Source organism: Ornithodoros turicata, chromosome 9 (genome assembly GCF_037126465.1).
Source record: "Ornithodoros turicata isolate Travis chromosome 9, ASM3712646v1, whole genome shotgun sequence".
Classification (NCBI taxonomy): Eukaryota; Metazoa; Arthropoda; class Arachnida; order Ixodida; family Argasidae; genus Ornithodoros; species Ornithodoros turicata.
Window position 1 is genome coordinate 7,404,599 of NC_088209.1, and position 11,829 is coordinate 7,416,427.

The 11,829-nt window shown below is 45.3% G+C and overlaps 1 protein-coding gene across 1 annotated transcript in view; it reads left to right on the forward strand.

Annotated features, from left to right (window-relative positions):
• LOC135368080 (clotting factor G beta subunit-like) overlaps positions 1-9,972 on the forward strand; it is a 48,333-nt gene extending 38,361 nt beyond the window's left edge. Inside the window, exons 5-7 of the mRNA XM_064601157.1 lie at positions 5,397-5,632; positions 7,075-7,226; positions 9,648-9,972. Of these exons, the coding sequence (XP_064457227.1) occupies positions 5,397-5,632; positions 7,075-7,226; positions 9,648-9,809 (550 nt within the window). The 3' untranslated portion in view covers positions 9,810-9,972. The remainder of the gene's footprint in view (positions 1-5,396; positions 5,633-7,074; positions 7,227-9,647) is intronic.
• The last annotated feature ends 1,857 nt before the right edge of the window (positions 9,973-11,829 follow it).

The window sequence follows — 11,829 nt, forward strand, 5'->3', positions numbered from 1 at the left end:
ACCAGGCCCCTTTAAGTAACCCCTTCAAGTAACCATGCACGACACAACAGATAAGCTGCCTTTGTGTAGGCGGTGCACTCTAAAAACTGAACTTCACCGCATAGCACGCTCTGCGCCAACCATTGCCACGAATGATTGGGTTATCGCTTCTGATTCGAGGAGAGAGGGAGGTGTACGCCTTTTTGTGTCAATTATCATATATCCAAATTGACACAAAAAGACGTACGCCTCCCTCTCTCCTCGAATCAGAAGCGATAACCGTATCATTCGTGGCAATGGTTGGCGCAGAGCGTGCTATGCGGTGAAGTTCAGTTTTTAGAGTGTGAGGGAGAAGTATGGTGGGCTAGAAGGACTGGTGAACCGTTCGGCGGTTTTCATATGTACCCGCCGATGTTCCTGCCGAGAGATGGCGCCAAGCGTATCTCGGCGCTATGCGATCTATTCGCCTCTCGCGGCTCATTTCAGTGCTACTCGTCACGTGATTACACACCTGCCGTTAACCCATGAGCGTGCCTTTTCTTTGCTCTGCATGCCAAATGCCCCTTGAGTGTCACCTGCAGGAGCAAACGAATGGCACACCCAGATATCAGTGCTGACATTCGTCGGCGCGTCCCTATCAGCCCTCGGGTCTGCGACACGTGTACTTTGATAACGATAAAGACGTGTTCGAGCAGCCGGTTCTGCCTTTGGGTAGTGATATTCGTGATATGTGCTCATCGTTCCCTTCATCTGAGCGACCTTTACCTTCCAGGTTGCGAGGTCCGGTGACGGGGGATTGTGATAGAAAAAGCGTGAGATATACGTTAACTGCAGCTAACCAACGGAAGCGATAGAATTGCTGATTACAGTCTGCATATGAGCAGTCAGTAGAGGGAAGGAATCCGGAAGACAAAGGGGACGACACGAAAATATAACGATTTATACATTTATTTCAGAATACTGGTCCCAGAAGGAACCTGGGAAGGAGTAGGGGACGTACGTTAATTATATAATATATACACATAATACACTCGTATAGTGGCGACAATTCGAAAGAAACCCGCAAAAGAGACGCAGCAAAGGGGTCCCAAGTTACTTTCGCGAACGTGACGATCGGTAGCACGAGTGTTCTATATACCGGTAGTCTGACCTAAGCAGTAGCATAATGAAGTGTTCTTCTGAGATAGAAGAGGCTTTCTCTTGACTGTGATGCCTATTAAGCGCACGTGAAAATTCCATCTAAAATCGGACGGGACGGCGACGCCAAGATGTTTGTACTAAGCTCCCTTGCAAGTATACTATGATGTTGGCAAAGCCTTTGTTCTACATATAACAGCATAGACACAGTTTTGTCGGTGTTCACATTGATTTGCAATTTGTAACACCACTCGTTGATGTGTTCTAAACTGCTTTGCAAAAGTGCGTACGAGCAAGGTGAGCCATAAGCAAAGCACACAGAAAAAAAAGAAAGAAAAAGAGAGAGAGAACGATCGGCATATTGAGGACGCACGTTCAGACATCCCTATGTTTTTCGGAATATATCGCGCGATATGTTACGCAGTTATCAGCGAATAAACATGCTTTACAATTAATGTTACTTAACATATCGTGCATATAGACAAGAAACAGCAAAAGTCTCAAGACTGACTCCTGTCGTATACCTCAGGTGTATGGGGTTCAATCAGACAGGGAATCAGTCCCGAAGCCAATCCATGATCTTGGTATTATGTATCAGCTTTCTATAGGGTACGTACGCGGTCAAATGCCTTGGAGAGATGCAAAACCAATATTTCAATTTGTATGTTATTATATAAAGCAAATGCAAAGTCGTGGATGAAATCAAACAGGGCCATGACAGCGGAGTAGCCCCCACGAAAGATATGCTACAAGGAATGCTGTTACTTGATCATGATGTTAATTGTTCGGAAAATATGTGCTTTAGCAATTCACAAAAGCTGGAAAGAAGAGAAAATTCGAAACCAAAGTCGGGACTCCTGCTTTACGTATCGGTTTTATACGAGCCCATTTCCATTCGTTCGGGACAGTCCCTTCGTCCAGCGATATCTGGAAAATAATTTTGAGGAATTGCACAGCTTACTCGGCGTACCTTCTAAGAAAACCATTCGGAATATTGTCTTGCCCAGAAGACCACAATATCGCGTCCTGAAGTAATCAGTCCCGAGACTTTTTGGACTAGCATATCCACTTTTTTTCTTTTGCCAATCTACCCGCAGAAGACTTCTTCATATTTACCTCCCACAGTGGCATAATAAGAAATAGAGATGCAAGTGCTGCTTTAAAGTAATGTCATACTAATAATAATTCGGGAGTTTAAGTTGTGCGACAACGGTGATAGATCTATTAGGAGTTTCCCACATCTTCTATATAATCTGTTCTCTGCTGTGCGTCATTTTGTTCCTCTTTTGCTCGAAACTTTGAGTTATCATATGCCAAATTTGCTGGGAGTACGCAACAAAGACGTAGCTATAATCTTTCTTTTTAGTCTCACTTAATTTCCTCATTTCCTCCTTCAGTGCCTTCGTCAAACCTGAAACCAAGGTTAGTTTCCATCGCCGTATAACTTTGTGTATGCGACGTTTAAGATGCTAAGCTTAGCGTGTCAGCTATGGTCTTTGAGTGTAAACCTTGTCTTTTTCGTTTTCCCCGTTTTTTCCTTTATCTTTCCTTCCTTCTCTTTTTCGTTTTCCCCGTTTTTTTGGAATAGCAAGCCGGCTCTTTGCCTGGCTAGCCTTTACTTCTTTTTTTTTCTTAATAAACATATTACCCCCCTCCCCCTGTAAGGCTTCTCGGACACGAACTTTCTTGTGGGTATGTGTACAGTGGCCTTGAAAAAATTTCGGGCCATATTAACATTTCTCGAGATGCTACAGATCCAGCTAAAATTTGTACAAGGATCTGCCCAAGGAATATCGTGGAATATCTGGATTTTAGGTCTGTTATGCTTAAATTTTATATGGTGCATCTCAAGAACCATCTTGTGATCTGAATGTCAACCAAGTACTTGGCAGTTCCATTTCCAGTGAAGGGTGTTAGGCACCAGGAACAGATCACGTATTGAAGCAGAACACTCTTGACTTCTAGTGTACCACATAGCAAAAGGCAATATCAAGTAGTGCATTTTCATTTATGAAGTCTCAAACTCCGGTTGGGGTTTCCTAAGTTACACTTCAACATGGGACCATATACTGAACAATCATGACATTATATCCTTAACCGTCTTCAATGTCAATAGGTTTCATTTGTAACTATGTTACACCCTTCTTAATATAACCTGATGATGGCGGTGATGAGGTAACAGAAAAAGATGGGGATATGAGTCGCGACAGAGTCGGGGCCACCCCAGGACGCCTACAAGCGACGAAAATGCAAACAGATGCACATACGGTGAACGGATCAATTGCAAAATGTAGGACAAAGGTCTCAGAACGAGTGAGGGTAGTATGACACAAGTAATATGGCGGGGGCGGGGACACACCAAGCGGGCACTTCGCAAGTCATAGGGCACATGTATATTACGCTTTTCAACTTGAACCTTTATAATCTATAATGACGGCATTAAGGCTGTCGGTTGTGGGCCACAAACCCAGGTGGCGAATTTCCCCATTTATCATCATCAGTGTATTCGTTGTTATTGTATAATGTCACGCTAGCAGCGCTCTTAGGCCGCTCAATCAGTGGATAAAATGAGTTTAACATGATGTTCTAGGAACCCTTTGTATAACATCAATTCCATTAAAGCATTTTCGGTTAATAATACAAGTGTGGCATCTTTTCTTCTCTCTCTCTCTCTCTATATATATATATATATGCAACAAAATAAGGAGCAAGGAAGAAGGAGCAAGGAAATAAGGAATATATCTTTCGCGCTATATATATATGACTCAGTCGTTCTACTGGTCAACAGTAAAACCGTGCGTGCAGAGAGAATACTACTGCGATGCTACAATTTCGTTTTTTATAGCCAATACCATGTTCCTTTATAGTTACATAGGGAGGAAAAGAATTACATAACAACTAACTCCTAAGATGTGCGGCGAGGTACACTGTATAGAAAGCGTCATAGTTTAGCTAAATGGCAATTTAGTTGAACAATCTACCATCGGCCTATGTTCCGTGACAAAGTGTCCCCAGCTTCTTGTACACAGCAACTCGATAATCTAGGCTGAAAAGAAAGAGTGAAGAGAAAGAAACCATCAAGAAGGCGAGCTCTCGGACGCAGTAGCCGCCCTTTATTTTGTTTTTCGACCCGGCTGTCATCATCCAACGAAGATAAGACATGCGGTCACGTGCTTCGCAACATTCCGATATCTTTCGCTTGCAGGGATCGTGGGCTAGGCAGACGTGACGGTAGCAAATGTCACGTGGTTTAGTTACAAAGAATTGCGGATGCTAGTAAACAGTCAGTGCGGCAAACCAACGTAGTGCTGGTCCAAATATATTCACTATAAAAATAGACAAGCACACATACACCGTCACACACAGCAAATGTTGGACTAGTTCAACGAAAATCCGCTTGGTTCGCAGCGAGCGCATAGCGCCGGAGCTCAGGAGCTTGGCTTCAAAACAGGGGCATCGCGCATTCCATGTATTGAATATGGCGGTAAGCACACCAGTCTTTCTAGCCCACCATAGGAGAAGTGAGGTACGCCTCGGAAAGCTAAATACTTTGCAATTAATCAGAACGTGAACGACAGGGACGACGGGCTAGCTTTGCGCGTAAACCGCACATTCCCGTCTAATCCGCGGGCACAGCTAGTGCGGGTATACCCGCACTTTACCCGCAACCCGCAGAGGCACTGAAATGTTTACCCGCGAAGAGCAAAACTGCGCGAGTACCCGCGGGTTATCCTCACCCGTGCTCTCCTATTCTTAGAGAAAAGACCGAAAGCAGTCGCTTTGCTTCCATCACCAAGCTAGACACGAGGGACAGACACACGCAACCGACGTTGCGTGTATATGTCCCTCCTTGCCCCTCGTCTCGGAGTTTTGCTGTCATGGACATCGATGAGCGAGCACTTTCTCCCGTCCCCTTAAATGCGAAAGGGACGCTGCTCTTTCACTCCCAAGGAGAAGAAGAAAATGGGTGTCTGGATGCGTCATCTTATTGGACCACAGTAATCCTCGGACTGGGGAATCACTCGTGTGTCAAGAACAGTTACCTGAGCTAATTAACTCGTGTTTTCGTGAATATCTATGAAATAAAACCACTCTGACACGTAGGACGTGCTCAAATAAGGTATAATCACAAGGCGTTGCTTGAGCAAACGTGGGCATTACTTTACCTTCGTACACCCTGTACAATGAATTCACAGAGCCCTCCAACGTATGAGTTCAATTTGTACGCAAGCCTGCACAACAACAAATTTTCATGGCTTCATTTCGTTACCACTATATAGGGACAACACTGTGGTAAGGGTGAACCTGCCCGGTGAGTCGTCGGTGCGGCGATTGCTAGGTGGTGCAATGCACCCCGTCTACAAGTATCCTGATGGATACGGTGACGTGGCCGTGCTGGAGTTTACGCCCCCTCTTCGCCCCAACCAGCTCCCACCCATCTGTCTGCCCAAAGTGATCTCTGAACGACGTAGCTTCCATGGACGACTGCTCACCGTCGTTGATGGCGATGAACCAGGTAGGTGGTTCTCTTTCTGGTGCCCTGTTAACACTAAGATGGCACACCTATTGATGAAATCGTCGGGTTGCGTGAAATAATTTAAAGCAACAATGTGGTGACATCTGAATGGACGGGCGCACCTGGAAACCAATCTACTCTACACTCTTAGACATGAACTTCACCACATAGCACGCTCCTAGCCAACCATCATCCCGAATGACAACGTTCTCGCTCCTGATATGCTGAAAACGGGAGGAGCAGCCTATTTTGTGGCCATTATGCACGGCACAAAATAGGCAAGAACGTTGTCATTCGGGATGATGGCTGGCTAGGAGCGTGCTGTGTGGTGAAGTTCATTTTTAAGAGTGTGGAGCAGGGGCAAAATGAAAAAAAGAAAAAATTCTCCAGGGAGCAATAGTTTTTGACCTAAAGATTACCTCAGCGGAACACTACCGAGAAGAAGAGGCATGTGCACGATAACTGAGACCGTGATGTTCGAGATTCCTTTTCTTTCTCTTTTCACTCTTGTGTGGCGCAATTGTATTGTGTGATTCCGAAGCCGTTCACTGAACCCTACGTGACCAAACGAAACCCGAGAAAGCACGCGGGTGACGCGCTATGCACAGAGCGCCCATCGGACCTTGAATGCTAGCATTCCATCGACAAAGCAAACTCGGGCGGACCCGTTGGGAGCATGCACGAAATCCCACCCAACGCGGGGCAAAAATCGCCATTTCGTTGGCCTAGAACCCGCGTAATGCTTGCGCGTATCAGTAAAGTCTAATTTCAATATTTCACCTTCAACAAAGTCTAATAAAGCGCGTTTCACTATGGTAAGTAAATGACACGAATTATTATTATTATTTATTTGTTTATTTATTTATTTATTTGTGGGAGAAGCGTTGGTGGCCGTCTTGCCCGCAGTCGTAGAGATGCTTCAGAATAAAATGTGATACACTTACCGATAGCAGCAGCGGTTGCCTCAAGTTCCACCTGCACAAGTAGTTCTCATTGGAAAGGGGAATAATTTAGAACAAAGTTTTTTTAAACTGGAATCCTTGCTTTTGCCTTCTGCGGGAAATAAATGTGAAATAATTGAATTACTCTTTATGCAAAATAACTCTACCTGCAGCTTAGTAACCTTATTGTAACTGGAACTCAGTTGCCTTTTCAAGTGACCTTTCCCAAGACTGCTAGAAAGTAGTTCGTGTTTCGTACACTCGTGGCGCGTGCGTCGGAAAATCGCAGCGCCTCCTATTAGTGCAACAGGCCTGTACAGCTACCGGAAGCCGGGTATATGTTGCCGAGTCTACCGCACCCAATTAATAAATTCTGAGTCATGCATGCGCTCATTGGCGCCGGTAGGTGCGGTAGCGTAGCGGTAACGTTACCTACGGTATACGACAACTCGCTACATATTTCAATCTCACTGTAACTTTCATCGTACCTTTCCAATCTAGGGTCCATGACGGAACGCAAATACCGAGTGATCCAGATGGACCGGTGCAACGCCACTTACACCGGTGTCGCCCTTTCTCCCTTTCCCAATGGCATCGATGACGAAGACTTCCTTTGTGCCCAGCCGGATCGAAATGCAAGCAACCAGTGCAACGTAAGCCTCTCCAAGCGCGCACTCAAGGCACTTTTTTCTTTGGCATATTCAGAGGGTGTAGTTATTTACTGAGGATTCTGGTCGTTTATTGTTTTGCAGTTGAGTTAAAGTTACCATAAAGCACTAGACAGGCAGTTAAAACGACTTGTTTCTTATAAGCTCGACGCAACAAGTCAGATATGGGGTATGGAACACGGTGTTTTTAATTTGATAGCCAAATTGAGGTAGAACGGACCAGTGTGTGTGTAAGAAAAAGAAAAACTGGGTCTGCATATAATACAACCTGCGTATACACGGAGCTCCACCCACATTTTGAGCTCTCTAGCCAATCATGAACCAAAATAGAGACTGTTTATTATATTCCCAGGCTAACCAATTTATATTTCACATGTATTCATTTCCGGGAAACTGTATTGGACTGCACTGTTGAAATAGAACTTCACTACATAGCACGATCCTAGCCAACCACCATACCGAATGATATCATTCTGTGACATGAGGACTGTCTGGGGCAAGCATAATGTGTCCCGGATAGGCGTCTCCTCCCATTTTCAGCAAGTAAGGACACAGAATGATATCATTCGGAATGACGGCTGGCTAGAAGCATGCTATGGGGTGAAGTTCTGTTTTATCAGTGTAGTATTTCCACGTAGACATCGACAATCGTACGTACACTCTTAAAAATGAACTTCACCGCATAGCACGCTGCAAGCCAACCATCGTCTCGAATGATATCGTTATCTGCCCCGATTTGTTCAAAACGGGAGGCGTACGCCTTTTCTGTGACACTTATGCTGTTCATAATTGTCACAAAAAAGGCGTACGCCCCCCGTTTTCAACAAATCGGGGCAGATAACGATATCATTCGAGGTGATGGTTGGCTAGGAGCGTGCTATGCGGTGAAGTTCATTTCTAAGAGTGTAACTTTGATTGATTGATTGATTGATTGATTGATTATGTGTTTAATGGCACAAAGGCAACAAAGGCCATAGAGCGCCAAAGATAACTGCAACAGAATATATACTTACAGTATAAAATTAAGATAATTTCGGGAAATTTTCTATCATGAAATTCTCGCTATGCTGTTCAAAAAAAGAAAAGCCTTCGACTTGAGTTCGATCAACACCTTGACACGTGAAGCGTCTTCTTTAGGGTTCTCCTAATGGCCAGACTCCCGTTTGATACACGGCACTGAGGAGGTAAAACAGAGCCATTTATTGGGATAGTTTTGTGATTCTCTGATCTTCAGTCACCCGGAGATAGACCTGTTTGTGTGGGCCAGGTGGCGCGAGCGACCAGCAAATTCAGCGCAACAAAATATGCAACGCGCGGTAGTTTAGCAGACGACGTGGCACTTTCAAGTACATGGTTTCGAGTTGTTCGCACACTTGGTAAGATGCACGGCTTTTTTTCTGTGGATTTCCTACAGGTTTTGTAGCTCTCCTTATCGCATACCGCTCGTAAAGCCACGCAGAACCCGCTGGTGAAACTCCCTACTGTTTGGATCCGTGGCCACTTGGGCCGAAATGGCGCTGTACAAACTCTGACGCAAGAGCCCTATGGGTACTTGCCGTGATTTTAGAGCCGTCATCGCCCTGGCCACTTAACCGGAATGAAAGGAGAGCCGTGACGGCACGGGGAGATTTCGACGCTGTAGCTGCGCTCTAAAATGGCGGAATGGGATATTTCAAGGCGATAGCTCCGATCCGGAATTGTGCCCACTGGCCTTTGCGCCGCCCGTCGTGTGATGTCCAAGTGACGCGCTTTGACACAGGCGCCTCCTAATGTCCGTACCAATGTCCGTATCAGAGTCAGTCCCAAGAGGCGTACGCCTTTTTTGTAACAATTATGCGGGACATAATTGTAACAGAAACGCGTACGCCTCCTGTATTCAACACATCAAGGGAGAGAAGGATGTCAATCGAGATTATAGTTGGGTAGGAGGTGAAGTTACTCCCATTCGGTTTCATGCATTAAGTTTGCGGTGTGGCTAGCGTATTAGGCACTATCGCTCTTTGTCGCATAAGTCGTTCTATATATGCCAACCAAACTTCAGAATCGTATCGCCTTATCTTCTGAATGGCAGGAAACGTTTTAGCGCTTTTCACCACATCGATTCTCAAAAGTAGACTACAGCGTCTCATCTATGAACCATGAAGAAGACCGAGGGATACGAACACAGAAGGACGACACACGTAAGTTGTCCGTGTCCACACCGTGTCCGTGTTTCTCGGTCTTCTTCATGGATCCGTACCAGCTAGCCTGCAACCTCTCCCTTTGTTTCATCTGCGAAGATTCCAAATTTGCAAGCGTGTGTGCAAGCCCGTGTGCAACCTACTGCATTCACCAGTAGCTAATCACCAAGATCAGATCTTGAGAGCTGAGTGTAAGGCTAACTCTATCGATATTACCTTCCCGCAGGGTGTTCCAGGAAGTCCCATAATGGTACGGGAACGTGGCGCATGGACAGTGGTCGGCATCTACAGCTTCGGGGTCGGCTGCGGTGGCTCATCCAATTATCCCACCGTATTCACGAAGATTACTCCGTTCGTCACGTGGATCCACGAGTATTTGGGACTATAACATCAACGCCCGTTGTCCTCCTGTGATACAATTTACATGTGCCAAGATATTTTACTGCAACAATGATCCGTTGCTGTCACAGCGTTTTCGCCATGCCGACTGCATGCTTGGACAGACTTGTTTATGGCATGTCGAATTGAAATAGCAAAATCTGCAAGCTCTATTATTGTTCATATTCATTACTCCCTCAGAGACATCATTTATTCTCATGTGACTCGCGCACCACAAGCCAGAGCGGATGCCATAACCATCGGGGGGCGGATGGGGGGAGGGGGGAGGATATTACTCTCGCTCACAAGCCACTTTATAGTGCAAGATGATGTACAGCGTGTTGATTAGTTTGAAACATGACGGAGCAACACGAAGATGAGAAGGACGGACACGGACAGCGTTGTACTAGCAGTAGCAACTGTTTTATTAAACACGAACCCGACAATGATCAGCTACAGGGGGGTCTATGGCTAGAAACGAAACGTCAATAGAAGAAAAAGAAATACAGCGCTGGCTAGTAGAAGTCAAGGATAAACGAATATGAATATGAGCCCATCCCCAATAAATAATTACGTAAACAAAAAAATAAATAAATAAAACAACATAAAAAATTATCGAATTTCGAATTTTTCAATTTTTTAGGTTTACTATGGTTATACTCGAATGAGAATGCAATTTCCAATCAATAAATTTCATTTCAAATCGATCTAATTAGAGAATGTACTTTATCGTATGCTCACTTCCGTTTAACCTTGGAGAGAAAAATCATGCAATGGAAATGAAGCGCACATACGTTGTGCACAGTTGATTCACGAACGATCCATAGCAGTTGATGTTTTTTGGTAAGGCACGGGCGCCGCCATTACACTTGCGCCACCCAGGCAACTGACTAACTTGGTCCATTATTGTCGGGACACTGGAACTACCGGTCCTAAAAAGGACCACGGAATAGAATATTGGCCAAAGAATATCGCTTGAAAACTGGAAATGTTGTTTGTATATAGCCGTCTCCCAAATAGTATTTCCTGAATGTGGCTAATAAAGTCGATATATTGCGGCGACCAAACAATATTTTGGATGAAAACCAGCAATATATAGTGGGCAATATATGGTGTGCATGCAGCCGTCGGCAAAACAATGTTGGGGTGAAAACGGGCAATTTGGTCTACCTATAGACGTCGGCCAAACGATATCTTATGAAAGTCAACCCCTGTGGGTCGCAGAGTGGCCATATATTGGATAGATGAGATGCCACTGTTGGCCCAATTTTGCTCCTGCAAACGGGGTCAAAGAGTGGTTGAGTTTCGGCATGTCTGCTTTCGGCTTAGGCCCCCCCCCCCCCCCAGTACTGGCATACATCTATCCAGTATTTGTCCAATGATGGACCCGTATTAGCAAGCCGACGTCCCGTTTGGCTGACCTTTCCCTCGTTTTTTCCCCCTTTCGTCTAATAGATATATTCCCCCCGTATTACCGTAATTTCACGCGTATAAGCCGCACCGCAGATAAGCCGCAGGACGCGTTTTTAGGGAAGTTTTGAAATTTTTCTGGCAGATAAGCCGCACCCGCAGATAAGCCGCGGGCAATAGGAGACGACTGATTTGTGCGACAAAGGAGACTATAGAGAAGGCCATAAACCCTGTGGTTCACAGTGTACAACAGAGGAGGTCAGTTCTAGAATTCTACGATGATCGGATTGTGCCCGTGTTGAGCGTTTTTCATGGACTGATGGGCCAGTGGCCTTCCAGAAGACACAAATCACTGTCACCACATTCGTTAAAGCTGCTTGGGGGAATGCACCAGGAAGATCAATCTACTCGAATGTGGACCCGTTCCTGTTACGCACTGTTCGTGCACTGGCAGGGCAGTGTTGTTCCAGAGACACCTTTTCGAGAGAGCCCTTTCGTTAAAATTTGCCTATGGGGAAAATACCTGGAAAAAATAGTCATCAGATAAGCCGCAGATAGTCATAAGCCGCAGAGCGCCCGTGAGAAAAAAAAATCGCGCATAAGCCGCGGCTAATACGCGT